Consider the following 26,446-nt stretch of genomic DNA (forward strand, 5'->3'; position numbering starts at 1 on the left):
CTGCCTTTCAACAAAGGTTGAGGGATTTCATCATCAGGATCTTGTAACTTGTTAAATTTGACTCTGAAGTATTTTATAGTTTTTGTTGCCATTGTGGAGAAAATGTTTTTCACTTTTCATAGGTTATTGCTTGTTCAAAAGGACAGACAGCGTGTTGTACCGATAGGGCTACAGCTTTCCCGGCTAGGACGCGGTGGGCTTATTGGTTATGTGCGAGGATTCTGCACACTCCTGCTCTGCCACCTGCTAGCTGTGAGACCGGGGCAGCTTCACCCTCTGAACTCAGCGTACCCATCCCTAAAATGAGAATTAAACACCTGTTAATAAATGCAAAGCATTTTAAACAACGCTTGGCACATGAAGGCCTATGTTAAGCATAGGCTTCCACTATTCAAAGCCGCCTTTTACCTCCTGTCAGCCTCCCGACCGCCTCACTAGGTGTGGTTGTCTCCACCGTAGAAATGAGGAAGCTAAGCTCAGAGGCAGGTGATCTGCTCAGGGTCACTCTGATGTAACTTAGGGCTGCCTGACAAAACCAGCTCCTGGAAAATAAAGCAGTCAGTTCATGCCGAGACATGATTTCGTTCGCACCAAAACGTAATAGGTTCATTCTTAAGGTCTTGGCATCTTACCAGAAAGCAAAAGAGCACTACGGGAGAAGCGACGGACTTCGGCTCCTGCGCGGCAGGAGGGGCGCGGGGGCTGGCGGAAGGAGCCGAACGCACTCGGGAACACTCACGTCGCCTTCGGCGACAATCGTCAGGGGGCGGGGCTCGCGCGACGGCGCGTTCCGCGCGGGGCATTGTGGGAAGGAAGGCCGGTGCAGCAGCGGCTGCCATCTTAGCAAGTCCTGGTGCTGCGGCCTTGTCTTAGGAGGTGGCCTTCGTGGCGGCCGTCAACCTCGGAGTGACAGAAAGTCAGCTGGCTGACAGTTTTCCTTCCCCCGGCTTCAACGACACGGCCAGCCTACGTCTGGAGGCGCAGGCGAGAGCGTCCAGGCGCGTGCGGGGCTCCAGGCCAGCGGTTAGTCACAGCGTCGCCCGGAAGGATGGGCCGGTCTCGGAGCCGGAGCTCGTCCCGCTCCAAACACACCAAGAGCAGCAAACATAACAAGAAGCGGAGCCGGTCCCGGTCGCGGTCCCGAGACAAGGAGCGCGTACGGAAGCGCTCCAAATCCCGGGAAAGTAAACGGAACCGGCGGCGGGAGTCACGGTCCCGCTCTCGCTCCACCAACACGGCCGTGTCCCGGCGCGAGCGGGACCGGGAGCGCGCCTCGTCGCCACCCGACCGCATCGACATCTTCGGGCGCACGGTGAGCAAGCGCAGCAGCCTGGACGAGAAGCAGAAGCGAGAGGAGGAGGAGAAGAAAGCGGAGTTCGAGCGGCAGCGAAAAATGTGAGTGCCTGCGGGGGAGGGGTCGGAGCCAGGAGTGAGCTGGGGGGGCGGGCAGGGTGGGAAATGGGGGGCCCAGGGCGGTGGGGCTGGAGAAAGGGAGGTTGGAGGGTCGTGAGAACCCGCCGGAGAGGCTGCAGCACGGGCATGTGGAAAGGCTGGAGCAGGACATACCCACGAGTTGGGTGGGGAAGAAAATAAATAGTGGGACTGGAGCAGGAAAGGCTTAGAGGGGAGAGAGCGATTTTGGCGCGAGAGGGGTGGAGAGTGCCGGAAGTAGGGGGTGGAGCTCAGAGGGGTTGGGGAGCAGCGTTCGCTTCGAGGCTAGCGGTACGCCAGCCTGGAAACGTGTTTGGAGAGCATTTGCAGACCCCCTGGCGAAGGGCAGAAAGGCATTAACTCATCGGATGCAAATCGCAGCTGCCCAGAGCTTTCTTGTATTGCAGCGTAAATTTGGAACGCCTTCTCCGAAATTAGACACCCCCCACCCTCCTAATACATTTTACTTTAATGTATTCTTATTGTTTAAAATGTCTCGGTGTCTCTTCAGTTTTTTACTTTATTTTTTGAGGTGTAAGAACGAAATGCACACACCTTAAGTGTACAGTATGATGAGTTTTGACGCTTGAATTCACCTGAGTAACCACCATCCCAATCAAAGTCTACTCTCTTTACTACTTTTCATTAACTTTGATGTGTATTCTCCTGTAGCAGACTTCGGTGCAATCTTGATATTTGCTTCCCCTTGTATACTTGCTGTTTAGACATTGCTCACATGCAGAACTTTCATGTAAGGAAAATCTTGTTTGGGTAAAATGCTTTCTTAAGTATCTTTTGATTCAAGAGTAGGTGTAAATAATCCCAAACTAATGAACTTTCGGGTTTAAAATGTAGCATTTCATTTTAAGACCAGGGTACTCTGTTCTGAGTATTCCTTTCCTATAGTTTACATCGAAAGGTAGAGTTAAATGTGCTCACTTCCCGTATTTAACCAGTTATCTTTCTCAGTTCTTCAGTGCATGTTTAGAAAGTGCTCATGAGGCAGGGAAGTTACTGAATTTCAAATTTTCCTGAGATAAGTTTATGTGTACTGAATTGTCTGGGAGTTTTAAGTTTTTCTGCAGTTGGGTTTGTATTTTGTAGATTTTTCAGCAGAACTCGTTTCTAAGAGCAAAGTTATTAAGAGGTAGGAGACTTAAACACTAATATTACAGAGGATGCAGTACCTGGAGAGGTATTTGGTATTTTGCTGCATTCCTTTAAAATGTGTGCAATGCTTTCATCTTTTACTTCTTAGAACTGTCAATGATATATATGAAAACCAAGTATAAGTAATTGTTTCACAACAAACCTTGATTATATAGTATACAATATAGTATATAGTCTGGAGCAATATTAACTATAAAGATGTAGCTCTCAAATAACTCAACAGATGTATATTTTTAAAAATTACCTAAGAAATCTCCTAACTTTTCCATGTGAAAGCAAAGGAGACCTCCAAAAACACTTTCCATTCACTAGAAAGCTAAGACTTGTAGGAAAGTGAAAGGAAATGTGGTATGCTAAGAATAATTAGAATCATTTAGTGAGCTACACGTAAACAGCAAAGAAGAAATCCAGGGATGAAAACCAGAAAGTAGAGCGGAAAATACTAACTTCTCCAAGTTGGTAGGAGACGCATACTACCCTTAGCACTTATGAAGGAAGGAGTGGGCAGAGCTAGCAACCACCTGTACGTTGAATTCCTATGTGCCATGCTGTAGACACTACAATATGGTCTAATGCCTTTAAAATAATGCAAAGGGAAGAAGGGAACAACCTAGGTTTTGCAGCCATGAGAATGGACAGAAGTCTTCTGCCTGCAAATCCCTTTTGGTTAAATCATTCAAGCAACCAATTTATTGCTCAATTTATTGAGCATTTAATGTGCCAGGCAGTGTGCTAGGTGCTGTTAATATAAAAATGATTGACCCCTCTCCAAGATCTTGGTCTGGCTTCAAAACATATGTAGATAGGAACAAATGCAGTGTGGTAAATTCAGTGATGGTGATGTGACTATAGAAAGGAAGAAGCATCTTGAATGGGTAAACACTTTACTTCTCCTAAGGAATGAGTGGTAGATAAAAATAGAGACTGTCAGGCTAGGCCTAGGAGGATACTTGTGTAGTAAAAAGGTGAATGTTAATTGGAACGTGAAGTTCTATGAATACTAAAGTCATAGAGTTACTGGAAAGGTCAAGTAGAGGCTGGAAATCATGGGAAGGGTCTTGTGTACCACATTAAGGAGACTGGATTTCATCCTAGAAACAGGAAAGGTTTTAAGCAGATAAATGGCATGAGGCCTTTTATAAAAACAGATCCCTGACTGCTGTATAGGATAGAAACTAGTTATAGTACGTCTACACTGGAGTAGTGTGGGTGCAGTTGTTGGAATGCAAAAGAGAGATTTAAGAAATATTTAAAACAAATAAAATTGGATGTGAAACATAGGAAAAGAAAGCATTAATAATGTTGGCTCTCACGTTTATATTGTGGCTATTACATCTCAGCCACTGAATGTTTAAGTAACTACTGTGTCTCAGACACTGGTTAAAATGTCAGAAACCCAGTGTAGAAGGGAGAGGGAAAAATCAAAGGGAGTTTCCATTTCGCACTTCCACTGTGGGCACTAATCTTTGGATATAGTGGGTTTACACAAGATTGATATATGGACAAACCTTGAGAATAGAATGACCCAGGGAGAGGGAGAAGAAGAGCAGTTGGGATATTTGTATTTACAGTTGAATGGAAGAAGACAAGCACAGGGTGGAAGCTGAGAAAAGGTACCAGAAGAATGCTTAGTATCAAGTGTAACTTTAGTAGGTCCAGTGTGAGATGGAGAGGGACAGCAAAATTAGAATCTTCTGTTGGTCTTAACTGATTAGAAACTTTGTGGTAAGGTTGGAAACTAGATTGCCTTGCCATTTAACAATTCTGAGGCCTTGAATACATCACCTATGTGAGCCTGATTTGTTATCTGAAATGAAGATACCTGTCTTGCTTATTGCAAAGATTAGAAATAGTGCATTTAAGCATCAAGACAATTCTTGGCATATAATGGGCCTCAGTAAAATACGTTGTTTAGTGTAATTTATGTAAATACAGCCAGATTGAGCCTGGTGAATTTAAGAAGTGATCTTATAAGTTACAGTCTTAATGCAGTAAAAGGCAGACCGTAAAATTTTTAAAGATTTCCCCCCCTCATTTTTGCATAGCTGATTCACAAGGTTCAAAATTCGATTCAGAAGCTCTGCCTCTCCTCCCTATGTCCCAGTCATTTAGTGTGGTTCCCTCTCTCCCCTCCCCTGCACCCTTATCGTTATCATATGTAATCTTTTGAGATGCTGTATATATGTTGTATTAACTGTTGAAAAGTAGACAGCTGAAAATGACTTGCAGCAAATCAGGAAAATGTTAATTGGCATAGTACCTTACTATAGCCTGTGATACCTAGGTTTGAGGATGCTTAGTGTTTTAATTACATGACAGATTTAGAGTCTTCTCAGAATATCTAAACTGAACCTGGGATCTATATGAGCGATTATTTGAAGAATACTTGAAGAGCTTGTTGTGAGAGCAAAGAGCAGCATTTATGAACAAATTTAGTAGATGAAACTACATATTTTGGGGGGGGGGGGGTGAGGGCATCAGGTTGTTGATAAGGTTTTTATGAATTTTTTAAATATTTTGGTATATAAACCTTTGTGTATGCCTTTGCCTCTTAACATTTGTCCTGGAGAAACAATGAAGGGTACTATAGTGCTTAAGACCATTAGCTTTGGAGTCTACCCAGATTGAGAGTCACCTCTAAGCCAAGTGCAATGAGGTGGGGCCCAGTGAGTGAACTGCTTAGCCGAGGGAACCATCAAAGATGTAAGTGATGACATGGTGTACAAGCTGTTGGCAGAGTATTTGGTACCTATTCAGTACTTAGTTAATGCTGTTTGGGAATATTATGAAGCCCTTCCTAGAAATAAGCTCCTAGGGTTGAGTTCATACATTTTAAAGATATTTTAAAATACTGTTGCAAGCTTCTCTGTACAAATTCATGCTCTCCTTTAACTGCTGTTTTGCTGGGCTTTTGGAGTTTTGTTTTAATAATCATTTTAAAATTGATTGTGACTGGCGTTTTTAAGGCACCTGAGACCATAGAGAAAATGGAGACCTAATGTTAAGCCATTTCCATTGAAAAACTTGAAGATTTTGATCATCCCTTTCTTCAGTGCCACAAAATCTTGGCGAAGGAATGGATTCAGCAGAAGAGCCTAGGGAAAAGATTATAGAGTAGAAGAACACCAAGAGTGTGACAACTCCTGTGGCAAAAGTGTTAGGGAGTGGATAGGCAATGATATTAGATACTTCTTTTGTAAGATACCAAAAGTGTGTGGTGTTTTGTTTTTTTGTTTAAGAAAGTTTCAGTGCCTCTTAGGAAAGTTAGCCTAATAGCTGCTTTATCATTGATTATGATAAATTTGTCATCAATAAAGATTAATACTTGCTTAATTCAGTTGTACAAGTGCCCTTTGGTTTTCTGAATTCAGTGTGTATGGGGAGAGAAATTAAAGCAGTATTGAACTTTGACTTTTTTAGCACTTGATCTAAAAATTGGTTTAAATTTTTTTTTCTGATATACTGGAATAGCAATTTTAACCTTATCAAGAATAACAGCAACAACAAAAATTATGTTCTTGATGATACTTGTAGGGGAACAGTTCTATTGTGGGGCCCTGACCTCCCTTGCCTGTCTCCTAGTAGGACACAGCAGCAAGGCTTAATTATAGTCATGGTGGGCTGCTCTGTGGTTCCTCCAGGAACAAAGGGAGATAAGCAGGCTTGTGAGAAACTCTGTTAGGCCTTTTCTCATCCTCCCTGTTTCAGTTGAGCTTGGGACTTTCCACTTGCCCTCCCCTTCAGGCTATAAAACTGCTGGGCTGTAGTTAGAATTGACTTCTTAACAGCAGAGCAATCCACCACCTGTGCTCGTGCTGCTGGTCACCCAGCCCCCAGTGGCTTGGTATCCATCAGCGGGAGCAGAGACTTGGGAAGCTAACAACACGTGGATCTGGCTTTTGCTGTAAGTGATAAACTAAATTTATTTAGGCTCCTTTTCTCTTTTCATGCTTACATATCTATGGAAATGTGGCCCTATTAGCCCTTGTGCTATTGCTATCACTTAGGGACTGGTTGACAAAAACCCTGAATCTGTATCAGGTCTTTTTACCTTTACCAAATTTCTAAGTTAATTTGGCATCTTTTATACTGATAAGCTAACATAAAGCTTTATCCTGTTCTTTCTCTTCTTTTTTACTTTATATGGAAAGTGTTAAATGGAACTTTTACATTGTCCTTTCTTTAAGAGTTGAATTGTACCATTATAGTTTCTTCTTAGGATTCTCTATGTTTACTAATTGCATAAGAACCAACTGGCAAAATATGTGTGTGTGGGTATGTATACTTTTAAAACTTCGTGTTATGAAAACTTTCCAACTATTGCAAAAGTAGAGAGACTGTTACAATCCTAATATACCCATCATCCATGTTCAGCAGTTGTCAGTCTTATTTGTTTTATCTTTTATTTCTTTCTTTTTCTGGATGAAGCAGATAAACAAAATCTTTCTATTTGAAATGTAGTTTAATTTCCATTGAAATTGCTGCCTGATTTCCTTTATATATTCTTAACTATTTATTTTTAGTGTTAGGGTAAGTATCTGTTCTCTTACAGAGCTTCTATAAAGGCTTATTGGAACTACCCTAAAGCTGTATTTTATTAGAAATTGAAAAGGAATAAAAGAAAATTATAGTTAGAGTATGCTGGCTTTCATGTCTTTTTTAAATAAAAATCACTAATGTAGTGATGGGGAGTAGTTTTTTAAGAAACAAGCAACACAACACTTTCCTGATGGCCAAAGGGAAGGGGGGAGTGGAAGCTGGGTGGAGGTGGGCAAAGGGGGGGAGAAATGAGGACATCTATAATAGTTTCAACAATAAAAACAAAGTTTAAAAAAAAAGTCTTCAAAATAGGTATTCCAAATATCTAGAAACTAAAAGAAGTTATACGTTCTCAAGTAGCTACTGTCTCCTTGACAGAAAAAATACAGAGCTTTTAAGTGCAGAAATTGATATGAATCAGAGTGTGAAAGATGCATTGGTGTTAGGATGGTATCACTGTGAGTAAGTAACAGGAGTTGAGAATGAAAGCACTAGAGTGGGAATTGAATCACCCCCCAAAACACAGTTGAAGTGGATTGGGTGTTAATGGCCACTTCGAAACTATAAAGTCTTTATTAAACAAAAAACAAATTAATTTTAATATGTTTTCAGTCTATCTCAAAATACTGACATTTAATGTAATCAAATCAAAATATGAGGTCTTTTGTATTCTGATTTTCAGTTCAGCCTAGACACGTGTGAGGCTATATCATTGGATACCAGTGGTATAAAGCTTGCAAGTTTTCCACTGTTATGACTTAATAAATGTCAATATTTTCAGTGCAGAATTTTATTTTGAGTGAAATGAGTTGATTATTTATGGGGTCAAATAATTAAAACAGTATTACACTTCATTGGGCTTTTTAATAGAACTGATGATAAATGTGTTCTTTAAAGTGTATAAAGTTCAGAACCTGAGTAAGGTGGTCTGTATTTTCACTAAAAGTTACACAACTATTGCCGTAACAGTCTGAATCTCTTTGAGTCTGTATTTATTCTGACTTTGCTTGGGGGGAAGACGGTGAATGAATTTTGCCCATCTGAATTGCTTGCTATACATAATGGTTGTTCCTGACTTCTCTGTAGCTCAACCCTTAGGGTGGATTGACAAATGAGCAAATCCATATATTTACAGTTTGTCTTTTCATTGTAAAGTTGATAACAAAAGTGGACTTTCTGTTTCAGGTTTGCTCAACATTTCTAAATAAAAACTGATGAATTAAGCTCTTGTATGTACTAGTTTTTTAATTCAGAAAGTGATAGAGGAGGGAAAAACCATTATTTTATATTTATTTGAATTTCTCTATCACTTAACATCATGGTATCTATTAGATCCTTGGATATTGCATGAAAATGAATTGTAAAAATCATAGAAACCTATAATCAGGCTCAGTATTCTATAGATTTATAACTAGTTTAATTTTAAGGTTTATTTCTTATATTATCTAAGTCATTTTTTCTACTTTGTTTGCTAGCCGGCAGCAGGAAATAGAAGAAAAACTCATCGAGGAAGAAACAGCACGAAGAGTGGAAGAATTGGTAGCAAAAAGGGTAGAGGAAGAATTGGAGAAAAGGAAGGATGAAATTGAGCGAGAAGTTCTCCGAAGGGTGGAGGAAGCCAAGCGCATCATGGAAAAGCAGTTGCTCGAAGAACTCGAGCGACAGAGACAAGCTGAGCTTGCAGCACAAAAAGCCAGAGAGGTAACGCTCGGTCGTTTGGAAAGTAGAGACAGTCCATGGCAAAACTTTCAGTGTTGGGTGTGCCTCTGCTCAGTTCAGAAAGAGATGGAATACAGACTAATTCCTTTCTCATCTAAACTTAACATTGCTGCGAAAGTTAATTTTTTAGCCTATTCAGAAGTGCTGACTGATACTTAAAAGTTATTTTCATAAAACGTATTCAAGGAAACTTTTTGATTTAATGGAACTGGCTTACATATTTGAGAAGTGTTTGAAACTTTTGCCATGGCTGCAGGATTTACATTCTTTTTTGGGAGGGTGGGGGGACACAGGGAGTTGTAAAGGGAAAAGGTTAAAAATCCACCTGTGGTTATGTATTCTTTTCTGTTTGTTGTTCTTATTACCTAGACTGTGAGAGGCTTTTTGCCTTCAGTCAGATTAAAGAGCAGGGCCTAACACTGAGTGACGAAAGCACCTGCTTTTGATAAATAGGTTTTCTTGCTCTTTTTTTCCTTCTTTTATCCCTCATCTCCTGCCCCAAATTCTGCTTCAACACAGTGGACTAATTCTAGTGTTCTGATTGTAAGGCCCTCCATTTTCCTAATGTGTTTCAAAGAATCTTTTTAGGAAAAATGTCCATATTATTCATCCACTTTTTAGTATCTACTAACAACTCCTTTTTTTCTCTAGAGAGTTATGAAGGAACAGGTTGTCCTTGTCTGGAGTCAAGCTAAACACATGATTTGCTTTATCAGCAGCTGGAGCAGAAGTTGAAAATGTCTTTCTGTGAGACAGTAATTTGCTACTGAAGCTTTATGGCTTATTTGCACTGATTACTCCAGGATCCTAAAACTTCTTGAAAGTCACTGGAACACTCAAGGCAAATTACTTTACAGTACTGAGTGTCCCTCAACATAGTTTCTATAGTAAATACGAATTCAATTGGTGTGTGTGCCACAGGAAATCCTGTAGTTATATTTTCTTGAATTTAAATATTTGACTCAAAATATATGCCTCATTGTCATTTTTTAATCTTGGCATTATTGTGGACAAGTTGACATTAATCTCTCTTTTCCAGTAAGCTTAGCTTTTCAAATGTATTTTCCCTTGTGCTGTCTTTACTACATATACACGTCTGTATTTGGTGGATGTCACATACTCAATGCAATTGAACGTATGAAATTTTTGTATCAGCGCTTTTAATTGAAGATATTTTTGGAGTAATGGTGCTGTCTTGTAGCGAGTTATTAATCATAGGAAGATTTTTTCTCTTCATGTGCTTTTTGTTTCATATTAACAGTATTTTTTTTTACACGGACACAACCCTCTGACAGTCTTTCCAATTATTAAAATCATTTGAATATGTATGCTGTGATTTTAAAACTGCCCAAACCATCAAGCAATCTTCATATAGTTTGCATTATAAAAATCTCATTAAATTCTCCAAGAAAAATAAATTACAGAATTTTATTTCCTGACTATGCACCCCCTGGATTCCTGAATTTCAGTTCAGACTGTAGATGACAAGATAAGCTGCCTTTAGAAATTGTCAACATCTGAATGTTAAGTCCATTTTCCCCATGGAAGAAGCCCTTAGTTCCATGAAGTATGGATTACCATTTGTATTTTTCACTAACAGTAAATGTATTTTTCTTATTAATTGTTTGCCTTAGGAATGATGAATTACATTTTTTGTTCCTTCTTACCATAAACATCTGCATTCCTCAGCTCAGCCTTCCTTGTATGTTGTTTATAAATGGTTGAGCTGCTGATGCAGGTATTGCCAAGCTAACAGTACAAATCATTTTAAAGAGGAAGCTGGCGCGTATGGCAGCCGAGGAGCACACTCTGCAGGACACTGGACAAGACAGTAAATATTCAACTTTTAATGCTGATTAAAGGAGTATAGGTAAAGAATACGTAGGTATACATAATTGGTGAGACAAATATTCACTTTATTTATATTTTATATTATTTTTTTAATTTGGTAAATACTATTCCAGTTTTGTAGTTGTCCTTGTTGATTTGTGTGATATTAAAGTATTAGTAATAATTGCCAGGAAACTATCAATTAGGGAGGGTTTAGTCGGTTGCTGTTTGGACTGGGAGGGGTGATTGAAATTTAGGGTTAGAAACAAATTTTAGTGGCTGCACAGTTTATCATTTGTCAGACAGAAGGTAGCTATAAAGCTACCCTGTAAATCAGATCAAAAAAGTTCAGAGGAAGATTAGTAAATATTTATCAATAAAATTAAACATTTTATTTTTCTAACATCTTAACATGTCCTCCCCTTTAGGAGGAAGAACGTGCAAAACGTGAGGAGCTAGAAAGAATACTGGAAGAGAATAACCGAAAAATTGCAGAAGCACAAGCCAAACTGGTATGTATAAAGCATACATGAATAGTATTTTGGGTTTTTTGGTTTTCTGAATTTTGTGGAATGATTTTGTCCTCTAAAATTATTTTTATTTCTCAGGATCATTTTAAGAGATTTGAGGCAAGAGTGGAATAGTTGATTAGATTTTAGCTACTGTGTTCCAGAGTAATCTATTTGGGGACAATCCTGATATTCTAATTAATATGAAGAAAATTCCAAAATTTGCAGTTGTTTAAAACAGGTTTCCTGGAGAAAATTGTGCTGCCTTCATTCCCAGTTTTTTCTATTCTAACCTCATTCACACTTCTGTACCTAAAAAATGAACAGTCTTGCAGGTATTTAAACCAACTAATAAGCAACATTTCATTTTGTGTTAGTTGCCTTGTTACCAATTATAAGCAACATTTCACGTTGTGTTAGTTGCCTTGTTACCAATTACTAGACAGAATAGATAGATATGATAATAAATATGCCAGATTAGTAAATTCTTTTTCCTATTCCAAGTTTATAACCTAACAAATACAGAGTATTAATTATGATATAGAGATGGAAAAGGTGACACAGAGCAATATTAAATTTTAAAAAGAAGCCAACATAAGAATGTTGAGATAATTTTTTCCACTTATTTATTCATTAATTGGTAGATTCTTGTATGTTCCCTTACTGGGGATCAAACCTGAAACCTTGGTGTATCGGGACAATGCTCTAACCAACTGAGCTACCTGGGCAGGGCAAGATACTTTTTTAAAAATATAAAAAACTATGATGAAAAAGAAAGCTTGAATTAAAAGGCTATGCATATAAATAATCCAAAAAACAAAGGAGGATAATCGGGCATTTCTGTATAAGGAAAAACATCCTTTTCCCCAAGAAAGGGGCATATGGGAATTCTACTTCAAAGTAAAAATATAAGTCGGAGATGGAAGGAATTTTACTTTAGGATGAATGGGGGATTAGTGGCATTTAGTACCCAGAATGAAGATATGACTCAGAAGGGACTCTGGTTCTAGATGTCTAAAAAAGTTTTGTTTATATAGAAATATGTTGAAAATAACACAGCCATAGGGAGACATTTGCAATTAAATCATACTGATGACTGGAGGGGAAAAAGTAAGTTGCAAGCTCTAGTTAAGTGGGTTTAGGGGAAAAAACACAAATTCTGTGACTGTGTTTATATGGGCACTGAAAAAGATCTGGGAGGGTATAAGTAATTAACAGTGGATCCCATTGAAGTTGGGGGTGAAGGAGTACCGTAGATAATATATCCATAGATGATAAGAATGTAAAAAAGTTAGAACCATGGGGGTAGTTGATTCTAGAGCATGGTTTTGTGTGTGTTTTTTAAAAGATATTGTGCCCTCCAAATAAGAGCCAATCCTGGAAATATCCTGAGCAGCTTTTAGCACATTATAATGAATTCTTAGTTAATATCACTGCCCTGGTTTTTTCAAAGGCCATAATGGAAGGGGAAGACTTAAATCTGCTTTTTCAATGAAAAGGCCTTAAAATCTGCTTAAGTAGAAAAAGCAATATGAATGAAATCGATATATCAGCTACATGCTTATCAATAAGTACCAGGTGAGGCAAAAGTAGGTTTAAGGTCGTATGGAAAATAATGCAATAAATAATACATAATACAAGAATAAACTGTTTTCTGTACTCACAACTGTAAACCTACTTTTGTACCACCCTGTATATGATGATGTTTTTTTAGTGATTGCATATAAGGAGAAAATCTCAATGCAATTAGGAGGAAGTAAGAAAGTGTGCATCTTAATTTGAGCTTTGAAAAGTAAATACAGTCTAGTTTGTTAAGACATGGATATTTCCAGAGGAGAGGAACCGTATAATTGGTATTTAAAACATTGAAGCAAAATTTCCAAGCAGATAGTGTAGAATTTCTCTTGGGACATAAGAGATTGGATAGTGTAGTGAGTTCAGTTTGTGGGTGGCCTGGAATGGCAGATTGTGACTTCTAGAGCAACGTTTCTTAACTTGGTATGCCCTGCCAAGATTTTGGATTCCTTCTGACTGGATTGGGTGTCTGGGTGCCAGGGACAGTGTGGCTTCTTTATATTCCTCCAGTATCCTTTTTGTTTACCCTCTTGAACCATAAAAATAAAAATTTCTGTGTGTCATTACTGGGAAAAGATTAGCAAGTATATTATAGAGCAGTGTTTCTCAAGTGGTGGTGGTGTTTCAGTTTTTGTTTTGTATTGTAATTTCAGTTTATCTCCAACTTCTACTTTTGCAAAATACTATTAAGATGAATTATTAGAAAAATAATTGCTATGAAAGCTTCTATATACCTGTGGATCTGTTAGTTTGTAGACTGCCACTGGTCTGTTAGCCTTTAGACTAGCACTAGTGGTTTTAGAATATTTGGTGAGTTTGACCTAATAGACTGTGGTGACACTATTCTAACTTCATGTTATCAATAAAACTTTGGTGAAAAGGTATCTTAGGAAAAAAGGAAAAAGAACTTTTAATTTGATGAATTTGGGTAAGAATTTGAACATGATTAACTAATTTGCTTCTTGTATTCAGTAAAATTGGAAGCATGAATTATTGCTGATGTTGGAGAAAATTTTTATTTGGTTTTATATGCTTTCAAGGAAAATAGGATATCCTTTGTGTAGGAGGAGACAGAAAAATGTTATTGTATGAAGATGCCTTGCAAAAGTACATATTGAGATTTCTTTCATTTTTGTTGTCCTTTTCCTCTCAATCTTTTGAGCACAGTTCTTTGCTATCTTTATACCGCATGTTTATTAAGAAATATTATATGGAACATACTGAAAGCCCCATTAAAATAATAGATATTTAAGAAAGGAAGTGGAATATAATAGTGTTGTAGGCAGCATGGGACTTTCTTGGGTATATCAGTAGTGCTAGTTTATCTTGTTGAACCAACAGTTCTGTTTGCTTCATGCTATAGTAAACATGCTAGAAATGTAGAACAGTTGGTTCTATATAAAACAGAAAGAATGGGATGTTTTCTGGCTTCTAGAAAGCTAGGAAGGAAGACAGATTGGCCAAGCTTAACTATTCACATAATCTATATTGGGAAACTAATATTTAAAAAAAAAAATTTGGAGATAAAAGTAGACAAGGCATTAAGTTCTCTTAAAGCGCATTTAATGTATTAATTGTGGAGACAAGGATGACTCTAAGAAGAGTTAACTAATGCTATGGAAATACTTGGTAAGTGAGATGATTGACATAATTGCTCTGGACCACACACCTGAGCTGGGTCTTTCTTGGTGGAGAGTTAGAAATTGAATTTAGGGTGGGGACAAGAGTGAGGAAATTAAACAGGTCAAAGGCCTTTCAGGAAGTGGAATTATAATAAAAGCAAGAGTGTGTGGAATCTCTCAGGCTAGTGGGAAAAGTATTAGCAGTTGTAGTATAGTAGTAAACCAACATTATGTGTAGTAAGAAGTTTGTGTGATAAGTAATGGGAGATGAGGCTTTGAAAGCAGATTAAAGACAGGCTGGAAGAAGAAATTACCCTGGGGGAAATTTCTTAAAAAAGAAGACTGTCTCACTAATTGGGGGGTGGGGACGGACTTGGCAGATGTAAAAGAGGTACTTACAAGTAAGAATGAAAAGTAATAATAATTTCCTGAAAATATATCTCAACCTCAATAGGAAAGCAAACAAATGTCTCCCCTTTCTTTTCCTCTAAGACTAAATGCCAAATTAGAAAAAGTACCCCCCCCCCCCCAATTAGTACCAGGTATTGGTAAGGATATAGTGATCCTGGGAGTTTAAATGGCTATGACCATTTTAGAAAATGATAGTAAACATCAGGAACCTTAAATTCATTTTTCTAAGAATTTATCTCGTGGAAACTGAATCAGATACAAATAAATTTACAAAGATGTTCTCCCCCATATTTTTAGAATTTTGAAAATTACCCAGGTTTTTAGATAAATTATATTACCTACATACAGTGGATTTTCTATAGTAAAAAAATATTTGATAATGCAGGAGAAAAATACCTAAGTGCAGTATTATCCTAATTCCAAATATATTTTTGCATATTTTATAGACTGGAAAATATGCCAAAGTGCTAAGAATAATCATCTTTAATTGGTAGACTTATATCTAACTTTATACTTTTCTCTAGTTTGTACACTTTCTATAAGTAAAAATATTAGTAAAGAAAATAAATTTAAGCCACACATTTTGTTTTGTTAATCCTCACCCAAGGATATTTTTAGAGAGAATGGAAGGGGGGAAGAGAGGGCAGAAAGAGAGAGAGAAACATATATGTGAGAGAGAGACATGAATTGGTTGCCTCCCACATGAGCCAGGACTGAGGCTGGGGATCAAACCTGCAACCCAGGTACTTGCCCTTGACCGGAAATTGATCCCAAAGGCCCTTCGGTGCACAGTCCAGCCACTGAGCCACACCGGCCAGGGCAAATTTAAGCTACACTTTGACTAACTTTTTGGTAGGTCCTTGTGACAAAAGTTCAAAGATTGGTCCTAGTCATGACTAATAAGAAATGCATTATCTTAGCACCGTGGGCTCTCTTGTGTGAAAATCATGTTAAGTGCTCTAGACTAAGGGTAATTTTTGCTCATTTCAATTCCAAATTGTTTATCAAGATACTTGAGATTATTTGTCCATAAGGAAGCAAAAAACTATCAACAGACATACTTGATCTATAAAATCAAGTCAGAATTAATCCAAATGTGGCTTGGCTTGACTTGGCTTTTGGGCAGATTGCATCCTAGTTCTTGGATGAGTACTGGCAACGCATTAAGTTCTCTTCAAACAGTTTTTTTATGGTGTACCTGGCAAAACTCAGATACTCTCTGAAATGTATAGGTTTTTTATTTATTCAGAAAGGGAAACAAACTAAGAAAGGTAATAGATGTTGATGTGAATAAAATGTTCTTCCAGGGGGTTGTGTCAGTAGCAAAACGACCGTTAAACTATCCACTGGAGAAGTGCTAGGAAAATGGAAACTGGTTAGTTATTCTGCATGTAAACACCTAAACTATAATAAGTCAGGCTGTCAATTTCTAATAGAATTGTAAACATGCTGATAAGGAAAAATCAATTTTAACTGGGGGGACATTCTTTAAGTTTTAAAATATACACAAATTATAAGTCCTAGATTTGCAGGCTGTTCCATTAATATTGAAATAGTTTTCCCCTCACCTTTTGCCAAATAGGGAGATTAACCATGTTTATTGTGCTTTAACACTTTGTACCTCACCAGTTTGAGAGAAAAACTAGTACCATACATGGAATGTACTTCACATACTGAAGTTTGAAGTAAACCAGATAACACTTTGCAATTGAGAGTTCCTCTGAAAGGGGTTTTTAGAAAAACATAAGCAAGGATTTTTTTTTAATGAGTTTGTGCAGTAAGCTAACAAGTACCTTCACACCGTATGTCCTAATCCCTGGAACCTATGAATGTCATCTTTTATGGTCCCCCAATAAAGGATCTTTACAGATGTGATTAAGTTAAGGATCTTGAGATGGGGGGTTTACTTTGGAATATCTATTGTGCTCTAAATGCTGTTACACATATCCCTATAAGAGGGAAGCAGAAGGAGACTTCATCATACAACGCACAGGAAAAGCAGAAGATAGCAGAGAGAGAAATTGGAAGATTCTGGCTTTGAAGATTGGAGTGATGTGGGTCAGAAGTCAAGGAATCCTGGCAGCCACCAGGGTTTGGAAGAGGCAAGGAACTAGACTCCTCTAAAACCTCCAGAGGGAGCAAGGCTCTGCTGATATCTTCACATTGGTTCAGTGATACTGATTTTAGACTTCTGTCCTCCAGAATAATTCTGTGTTGTTTTGAACTACCTAGATTGTTACTTAGAAATGTGGAAGTGGTTTTGGAATTGGACAGTGGTTAGAATCTGGAAGAATTTTGAGTCATGATAGAAAATGCCTAGACTGCTTTAAAAAGCCTATTGGTAAAAAAATAAAAATAAATAAAAATGACTTCAAAGGCACTTCTAGTTAGGATGAATTGTGTCCTTACAGTTATGTGGAAGTCAGAACTTGTAAGTGATGAACTTGCATATTTAGCTGAAGATATTTCTAAAGTGTTAAAGGTCAGGTCCGGTTTGTACTTGCTGTTTATAGTAAAATTTGATAAGAAATAAATTGAGGAAAGAACTGATAAGTAAAAAAGAATGACCACTTAATGTTTGAGAAATTTTCAGTTTATGTAGATTACAAAAGATGCTAAATTAAAAATTTGCTCTGGAAAAAAGGCCAATGGTATGTGGCTGGACAGCATTTTGCTGATGCTGAAGAGCTTATGCATGTGATTCTTAGGTTACCTCAGCCACTTAAGCAAAAGTCAGGATTAGGTGAGATCATCCAGGAAAGGTCTGGAGGAGCCTCTTATCTAATGGCCTGATATACATAGGAGACCTGACCCACAATGTTTTTGAGGCTGTTGTATCAGCAGAAACACTGCCAACTTGGACTGAAAGGAATAGTGAGAGGACATAATGGCGAAAGGCTGTCAAGACTCCCAACAGATTCCACTCACCTATGAGAAGGTGATGGGAAGACAGAACAGAGAGATTTGAAGATACTGGCCTTGAAGATTTCGGGGATGTTTCTACAAGCCAAGAAACCCTGGCAGCCATCAGAAGCTGCAAGAGTCAAGGAACAGATCCCCTCCTAGAGCCTTCAGAATGAATGTGGCTTAGTCAGCATCTTGGTTTTGTTTCAGTGATCCTGATTTCTGATTTCTTGCCTCCAGAATAAATTTTTGCTGTTTTAAGCTATGCAGTTTGTGGTAATTTGTTAAAGCAGTTACAGGAAACTAACATAGTTGGAAAGAGTATGGGGCATTTATAGTAGAATGAGCATATATCAGTTGAAACAACAGTACTTAAGATAGCTAATAGTGATGTATTTACACACTGTAATGGTATGGCACCAAATGTAAATGTCAATTAAGTATTTTAATTTGAGATGAAATGGTGGGAAAGTTAGGTAAGGATTTTTAATCAGTGAGAGTCTTAATCCCAATTGATAAGATATAAAGCTGATTTAAGATTATGTTAATGTATTCTGGGCAACTATTTAAAAATTTTCCCAGACACTAATATATTAATTGACATGTAATAGGGTGACTTGAAGGACAGACTGGAAACAAGAAAGTCACTGAGGCCAGTGAAAAGATAACAGCTTGCATTGGGAAGGTAGCAGAGAAGGTAAACTTGTTGAGTGATAGTGTATACAGATGGAGGAAGAGGAGGGAAAAGGAAGGAAAAGACAGTCTGTTGTAGGAACCAGAGAAGACTGAGGTAATCCTGCTAACAGCCAAGGAGAACTTCCACAAACGGGAGTGAACAGCCAAGACAAAAGAACTGACCTGAAAGAACAGAGAGAAGTTAGGGTACCAAAGATTTAAAAAACCATGTCTAGATGAGTACAGTTTTTTGTGAAATCTTAGGACATGAATGATAAAATCGTGAAGGTATTAGATTTCTCCCCACAGTTCTGGAGGACAGTGATTTTTGTGCCTAATATTCCATACTAAGCTCATCTATCAGTTCAATTCCTTCTTGAAGCAGTTGTCTGCACTTAAGTTATATGGAATCTGAGGAAATGGTATCTAATGTTTAAGCTTCAAAAGTACATTTAAGTTCTAAAGGTAACAAAAGGGATTAAAATAAATTGAGAAGAAAGAGGGCAAGGAGTTGGTTGGGTGGGGGGTATGTATACTCTTTAGTTGGTATCAAATAATAATTTCCATGGGCCCCTGGTTTTTTAATCCTGTTACTGTTGTGGTGTTTTTTCTTAGTATGTGAATAACTAGAAATTTTACTAATATATAGTTTACTAAGGGTCAGAACTAATTACATCGCATTTCATTTTAATATTTTTTTATTTAAAGTGAGCCATGCATTATACTTGTAATGGAGGGGAAGATGAATCAAAAATTGCAACTGGCAGAGTAGAACAAGATGTGTTTAGAAAGATTAAAATGCAGAAATCATATTTCTGAGTAGTGGTGTGATTCCTAATGATAATATTCCTATAACTTATACCAAATATTTGTATCTGGATTTTTTTTTTAATTTTCATATGTTTCATGTAGAAAGTAGTAGATTTCAGTATTCCTATTTGCTAAAGAGACTGCTGCAGAGGACTGCCTTGACCTAAAACTTGACAGTGTAAGAAGAACACTTAGAATAATTTTTTTAAAAGGCAGTAAGACCTCTAGGTAAAGGAGGTTGGGACAGAAGATTCTGGGAGGGGTAAATAGGCTCTTCTATAATGATATGTTTGCTTTTGTGTATTTCATCTCACCAATTTTTGTAGTGAGGTATAGGGTTGAAAGCCACTTTCGTGAGAAAGAACAGGGTCCTGGTGTAGTGACTCTAGTATTATGATCGTTAGCTTTCTCTTTGGCCTCCTTGATGCCCACCACATAATTCTTAGTATTGTTCATACTTACACACATACACATACCTTTCTCCCACCTCCATTGAGAATAATGCCTAGTGTATAAATTTGAAACAAGGAGGCAAGGAACAGTGTCTATTCTCCAGCAAGTGGAATCATCAGGAAGGAAACAGCAAGTCAGGCAGTTATTGCAGAGAAGGGTAGAGTTTAGAAGAATACAAAACAAGGTGTAGGTTCATACCACACAGGTGGATGGGAGGAAACCAGTTTTTCAGCACATGAGAGACACTATGTTAAGATGAGAGATAGCTTTGGTTTTTACTGGACTAGTCTACTTTTTCTTTCTTGTTTTTTGTTTGTTTTTCCAAGGTGTGATTGAGTAGCATTTATGCTTAATTTAAAGCTATAATAGAACAAAGTACAAATACTTACGTGTAAAGACAGGATACTCACCTGTTCAATTCATTCATAAAAGTTGTTCCATTATCAAGTACTTAAAAGACATCATATGCTTAACACTAGAGGTACCACTGTTATCTATAGTCTTAGAGGAATTGCAGCTCTACACACATACATACTTTTATCTCCTATATTTATTTGTAGACCTAAATGAAACTGGAACTGCTCTTTCTTTATCCAATCTAAAGGTAATTTCAGTGCAGTGGAATTAGTGTTTTTTTGTCTATGAAAGAAGTTATTTTACTTTAAAAATCTTGTTTGTTTTTAATTTTTTTGATTAGGTAATGTGATTGCATGATTCAAAGAAAATTTTAGAGCCCTAGCCTGCATGGCTCCGTGGTTAGAGCGTGGGCCTGCAGACTGAAGGGTCCCCAGTTCGATTCTGGCCAAGGGTGCATAACCTTGGTTGCAGGCTTGATCCCCATCCCCAGTTGGGGAGCGAATGAGGGACAGCCAGTTGATGCGTGTCTCTCACATTGATATTTCTTTCTTCCACTCACTCCCACTCTCTGAAAAAGCAATGGAAAAAGTATCCTTGGGTGAGGATTAAAATTTTTTTTTTTTTTTTTTAAGAAAAATCAATGAAATCCTCTTTCTTTTCCTCCTACCCACCCACTTTCCATTCCCATTTCCCAAAAGTATATTCAGTTATGTTTTGTTTTTTTCTGAGTTTACAATGCAATTTTTAGGCAGATACAAATACATACATTTTTATTTTCCTCTTTTTGCACAAAAGTAGCACATGATACATAGTGTTTGGTACTTTGCTTTTCTCACTTATAACTTGGAGATTTTTTTCCGTTTTAGTATATAGGAGATTCTTTTTTTAAAAAACAACACAGCTACACAGTATTTTGTTTTATAGATCTGTAATTTATTGATAGTTCTATATTGGTGATATTTGGGTTTTTCAGACTTTTACAGACTATGTTTGCAATAAGTAACATACAGTTTTGAATGTGTGCAAGTTCACTTACAGAATAAATTTCAGAAAATAACATAGCTAGGTAAAAGTATTATGAAGATGCAGTTTTAGTAGATTACTGCCAATAAATACACTCTTCATAAGCTAGCATTTGGTATTACACTTTTGAGTATCAATATGATAGGGTAAAAATACTATTTGTAATTAAGTCTCTCTCATGAGTTAAGATTGTGATATTCAAACCCTTCACTCCCCAAGGTTCTAATCTGCTTTCCTAGGGGCTGAATTAGAACTTTAGGGAAAAGTGAGTCTGAGTGTTGGTAAGGGTTTCCCAAGCACATGCACACATACTAAGAGTCTTTACTTTGACTCAGTTGCACATGCCAGCTCTTACCCCAAATGTGTGATGATTGATTAAAACTATGGGTAAAGTAATTGTCATGTGATCAGAGCAGATAAATTTTTTTTGTTGTAATTATGATTGAAAGTTTAAGCAAGAGAGTGGTGATTTGAAATGGATTTTGGTATATAGACAGGATTTTAGTAGGAGGAAAAATAGCACTCGCAACGGAGAAGGGGAGGCAAGATAGGATAATTTAAGAGAAAATAGTAGAAACAGAGTTGGGGCCAGATTATAGGAAGTTCTAAGTAGTATGCTAATTTAGGAAATTAAATCACATTGTGTGTACATTGAAAATCGTTGGAAGTCTGATGTTAGGAGAGAGCAATGCTTAAGAAGGGTGAGACTTGTAGCATTGTGTAGGATGGATCAATGGTCAGGGACTGGAAACAGGAAACCATTTTAGGTTTGTAAGAGATGTGCCCTGAACTGGTATGGTAGCAATAAAATGGAAAAGAAACTAGATGAAAGAATATAACTTGATGACTGTTTGGTGGTGTCAGGGAAAGAGGGAGGAGACAGCTATAATAAGTATATGGATGGCAGTAGGGAACGTAGAAAGACAATACCGAAGTGTATATTTTTCACCTGATGTATTTTAGGGTTAGACTAGAGGAATTTAAATCTTGAACATGCTGAATTTTGAAGGTACCCAGAGTTTTCCCAGGTAGGTGTTCATTAGCCAGCTGAAAATATAGCTTAGGAAAGATCTGAAAGAATGAAGATATATTTCAGCTCTGTGTTGGGTTTTTCACCTAATGAGAACACAAAGACCTAGAAATATATGAAAATCTACTTATTTCCCATCTTGCCTACCCACCAGATTCCCACTATTTATAATTCATATTTTTCTCATTTCTGACCTTACTAGATTATAGGGGATTTGCCCCTCAGTGTCTTGTTTTCCACTTTTTAGTCTGTCACCACCACCACCCCAAAAGTAAAATAAACCTTTTTGTGTTAATTATGTATTTAAAAGCTGGCTTTTGCCTACCTACAAGATAAAATTTCAGTATTTTATGTTGCATACTGAATCCATCACCTGTCAGTGGAGACAAACAAGAGAACTCAAGTTCAAGTGAATAGGAGAATGAATGAAGAGAAAGGTCACTAAACTTACTGTTAGTTTTTGACCATGTAAAAATAATTTCAATAGACTTAATGGAGATGGAAGTAATGACTTTTAATATTTGAGTTTGTGAATAGGAAAGCATTCAGAGGATGCAGTGAATGTTTTAAGATCCAGATCAGATATGAAAAAAAAAGGACAACTGATTGATATTAAAAATCACCCTGCCGGGCGTGGCTCAGCAGTTGAGCGTCGACCTAGGATCCAGGCGATCAGGATTCGATTCCTGGTCAGGGCACATGCCTGGGTTGTGGGCTCAATCCCCAGTTGGGGGCGTGTAGGAGGCAGCCAATCAACGACTCTCTCATCATTGATGTATCTATCTCTCTCTCTCCCTCTCCTTTCCCCTCTCTGAAATCAATAAAGATATATTAAAAAATAAAATAAAAATCCAAGGGTTAGAACAGGTTTTCTCAACTTTGGCACCATTAACATTTGGGGTTAGATAATTCTTTGTTGTCGGGGCTATCCCATCCATTACTGTAGGATGTCTAGCAGCATGCCTATCCTCTGTCCACTAGATTCCAGGAGCCATTCCCCCATTGTAACAGCCAAAATCACCACCACACACTTGTCTAATGTTCCCTGGCAGAGAGGAGTAAAGTTGTACTTGGTTGTGAATTAAGGAAGCGGCCATGATATCTTTGAAGGGCAAGGAGAGACTTGAGGAAACAAACTGAGAATAGCCTGTATTTTCTTCGTAAAGAGGGCAAATCTTCTATAGAAAACGCTGTAAGGAAGTTGGTTGCTTGAGACTGAAGGAGTTGAACCCACTGTAGACAAGTGTCCATTTGAAATTTGATATCAACTTACAGTCAGCCAGGTCAAAAAAGTTTTTTTAATTTTTTTTCTCTCCGAAAAAAGGGATCTTTAGTATTTCTTGGTTGTATATTAACAACATAATGTATTCCCAGTGGGAATTTTTTCTATAATTTTTTGTATGACTTGCTAATGACAAATTTAGCTATCATAATTGGTAGATAAAATATTCTGAATAAATCCATGCCTTGGTTTATAATTGACAATCTTTAATCTGATGGTACTCAAGGTATCTGAAAATATGTAACAGGACTAAATGTATAATGATCTCAAGACATGACTTGTAGAAGTTTCTTTCCATTTTCCAAATGTGTAAGTGTGATTTTTCTTTAAAAAAAAAATCAGAAAATGTAGGAATAATTAATAAGTTCTTTTCTAACTTATCAATATTTTTTCTTCTCACTTTTTTTGTAACCTTTGGTCAAGTTTTATTAAACATGCTATCGTATGCTCCTATTGATTATAAATTCTCACCTGATTTCCCAAATACTACAAATGAAAGCCATGAAATTTGTATAAATTTCTAATTTTTACTTCTAACTTCCAGGCTGAAGAACAGTTGAGAATTGTTGAAGAACAAAGAAAGATTCATGAGGAAAGGATGAAACTAGAACAAGAGCGACAGCGTCAACAAAAAGAAGAACAAAAAATTATCCTGGGCAAGGGGAAGTCCAGGCCCAAACTGTCCTTCACATTAAAAACCCAGGATTAAATTGCAAACTCTGAACTTTTTACAAAGAAAAATGGAAAAACTTTGTATTGTAGCTTCATGTTGAAGTGTTTTTTTTTTGTTTTGTTTTTGTTTTTTTAATTTGGAAAATCTGGAAAGTTAGCTTGTTCTAATAGGGGCTATGCTCTGCAATTTCTTTTCTTCCCCCTTCTATTAAGTCAAATCCTTATCAGATCATTGTTGTCTTCTAAAAAGTGATATATTTTTCACCTGTTTGGATTCTGCTTTGGTGGTCTGAAGAAGAGCAGATCACTTTATAAACTGTGGATGGTCTGATAAGGTTTTTACTGACCCACAGACTTCAGAGTTATACTCTGTTTACTACATCATAATGCTGGTTTTGCTGACTTTTTGTTTTTTTATATATTTATAAAAAAAGAAAAAGTTGGTAATTGCATTTGGAAATTCCTGGGGCGTTGTTGGATCTGTGTGGTGTATTGTTAAACCAGTGTCCTCATGATACTGTTGCTCTTGATGTTCCCGATACAGGTAAGGAAACAGTTGGTCAGCTCTAATACAAAATATATAAAGTTCGGTATTGTCTCTGTTCAGATTGTTTTTATTTCATTGACAAAATTAAACCAGCATTTCCCATTGTGTAAATAAATGATTTTGCCGAATAAAGTCAAGTCTTAAATTCACATGTTGAAGCAATTTTTTTTAAAGTTCTGTTAAGTCTTAAAGAGGGTGGCTTACTTTTTGATGGTCAGCAATGTAGAAATCCTAGAACTATGCTATATTTCCTCTCGTTTATACTTTTAACTTAGGATTTATATGTGTATTAAATATACTTGTGAATTAGTATTTAATGGCTATTTTTACAAATCTCATTTATGCTGATACAACAATTGTGATATCAGTATTACCTTTAAGAAAGACTAAGCACCCAGAAAGAGATTTAAATTCTCAATCCTATACCTCTGTTTTAGGATATAAATATTATCTCAATAAATTATACTTAATAAAGACTATAGAAAAATGCTTCTAAAATTTATAGACTCTTAGATAATTTCAAAGTGGGCCATCAGAAAGAACTTAGCTTTGTACTTTCACAAAAGGCTAAGGTAGTCAGATCATCTTCAGGGTAGGGTACTTGCACGTTTATTTGGGGGCAAACACATTTAAACTTATTACAAGTTCTTGTTTTGTTTTTGCATGTGATATGGATGACTTACAGAGTAGAATCTGTATTATCTTTACATATGTTCTTTTAAGTGTACTGGTATTCAACATTTATTAAAGAAAAGTATGAATATAAAAATGTTGCCTGAGATGCATAAACATGTCATCAAAGTAGAGGAAATATTCTCCAATATTTTGATACAGTTTGATCGGCCTTTAAAAGTGAAAACATAAGTTAATGAAATCACTAAATGGTAGATTACTTTGTGTGCATGCTAAGAAAAATGCTATTGCTTTAGTTTGAGTTCTTGGATAAGTCTAATTGTGGTAAGGAACAATAAAATCAGTTTACACATCCTTAAAGATAGAATTTTAAATAGGCACGGACTGTAGTGAGAACTGACTTAATAAACATGGTACTTACTATTCTAAAACAATTCACTTTATTCACCTAAAGAATATAGGTTACTTACACATTATTTTTCAATTTCTAAATATAGGTTAGCTCTAATTATTTCATGATTCTTATACTTTTTTTTTGGTATAGATCCATTGTTCCTAAGTTGTGTATTCAAGTTTTCCAAAATGTTTATTTAAAAATTGTTTTGCTATACAAGTGTTTTAAACATTGTATCTAAGAGTAGCCCGGACTTAAAATATTTGAAATTAGCTTACGTGTGCCTTTAATTTTTAAAAAATTTCTTACTGCCACATGTGGTATGAAATCACAGTAAGTTGCTTAGTGACATTGCAGTATCTGCTTGCTGTTGGAGACTCACATCAAATATTGAAATTGTTCCTGTGCCAGGCTACAGGAAAGAGGATGTCATTGTTAATAAAAAAACACCCAATCTTTTCTGTGCTGCAACAATGTGTAGTAATTTGTTTTCTCCATTTGTTTTCACTGCCTTTGTTGTACATATTATAAAAGTTCAGATTCTTTCCCAGTCAGTTCAGATGTTCCCTAATTTATTAAATAATGCCTTTATTCACAATTTTGTTTTTTAGGTTATTCTTTTTTAATGCATTATAGAATTAACTAATGACTGTATTTTTATTACAGTATTTAAAATATGTAGTCATTGCCATTTATATTGTGGAGTCTGCAGAATTAAATCTGTTGTATAAACCTTTAAATTAGTTTGGTGTGAGGACTCGTTAATGTTTGCAAAGAGGGGAAGGGGTTTGTATTTAAAGATTTACTGCTCCAGTTTTCCTTATGAAGATGTTTCTGTCCTCAGTTAAATACTAAGTCAT

The 26,446-nt window shown here is 36.8% G+C and overlaps 1 protein-coding gene across 2 annotated transcripts; it reads left to right on the top strand.

The window, feature by feature from the left end:
- Window positions 1–762: 762 nt before the first annotated feature.
- ARGLU1 (arginine and glutamate rich 1) lies at window positions 763–24,708 on the top strand. Of its 2 annotated transcripts, XM_081129109.1 has the most exons (4): window positions 763–1,395; window positions 8,616–8,841; window positions 11,118–11,201; window positions 23,885–24,708. In XM_081129109.1, the coding sequence occupies exons 1-4, from the start codon at window positions 1,049–1,051 to the stop codon at window positions 24,047–24,049; spliced, it is 822 nt and encodes a 273-aa protein (XP_080985235.1). In that variant the 5' UTR covers window positions 763–1,048; the 3' UTR covers window positions 24,050–24,708. The 2 variants fall into 2 exon arrangements, with proteins under 2 accessions (XP_080985235.1, XP_080985236.1); XM_081129110.1 differs by lacking the exons at window positions 11,118–11,201; window positions 23,885–24,708 and adding an exon at window positions 10,633–10,806.
- Window positions 24,709–26,446: the final 1,738 nt, after the last annotated feature.

Source organism: Miniopterus schreibersii, assembly GCF_964146895.1.
Source record: "Miniopterus schreibersii genome assembly, chromosome: 2".
Lineage (NCBI taxonomy): Eukaryota > Metazoa > Chordata > Mammalia > Chiroptera > Miniopteridae > Miniopterus > Miniopterus schreibersii.

Bases quoted from the DNA above. Each gene is read 5' to 3' on its own strand.
- ARGLU1 (XM_081129109.1), top strand. From the start codon at position 1,049: ATGGGCCGGTCTCGGAGCCGGAGCTCGTCCCGCTCCAAACACACCAAG. The intron at 1,396-8,615 runs GTGAGTGCCTGC...TTTGTTTGCTAG, and splicing joins TTCGAGCGGCAGCGAAAAAT to CCGGCAGCAGGAAATAGAAG. The intron at 11,202-23,884 runs GTATGTATAAAG...TCTAACTTCCAG, and splicing joins CAGAAGCACAAGCCAAACTG to GCTGAAGAACAGTTGAGAAT.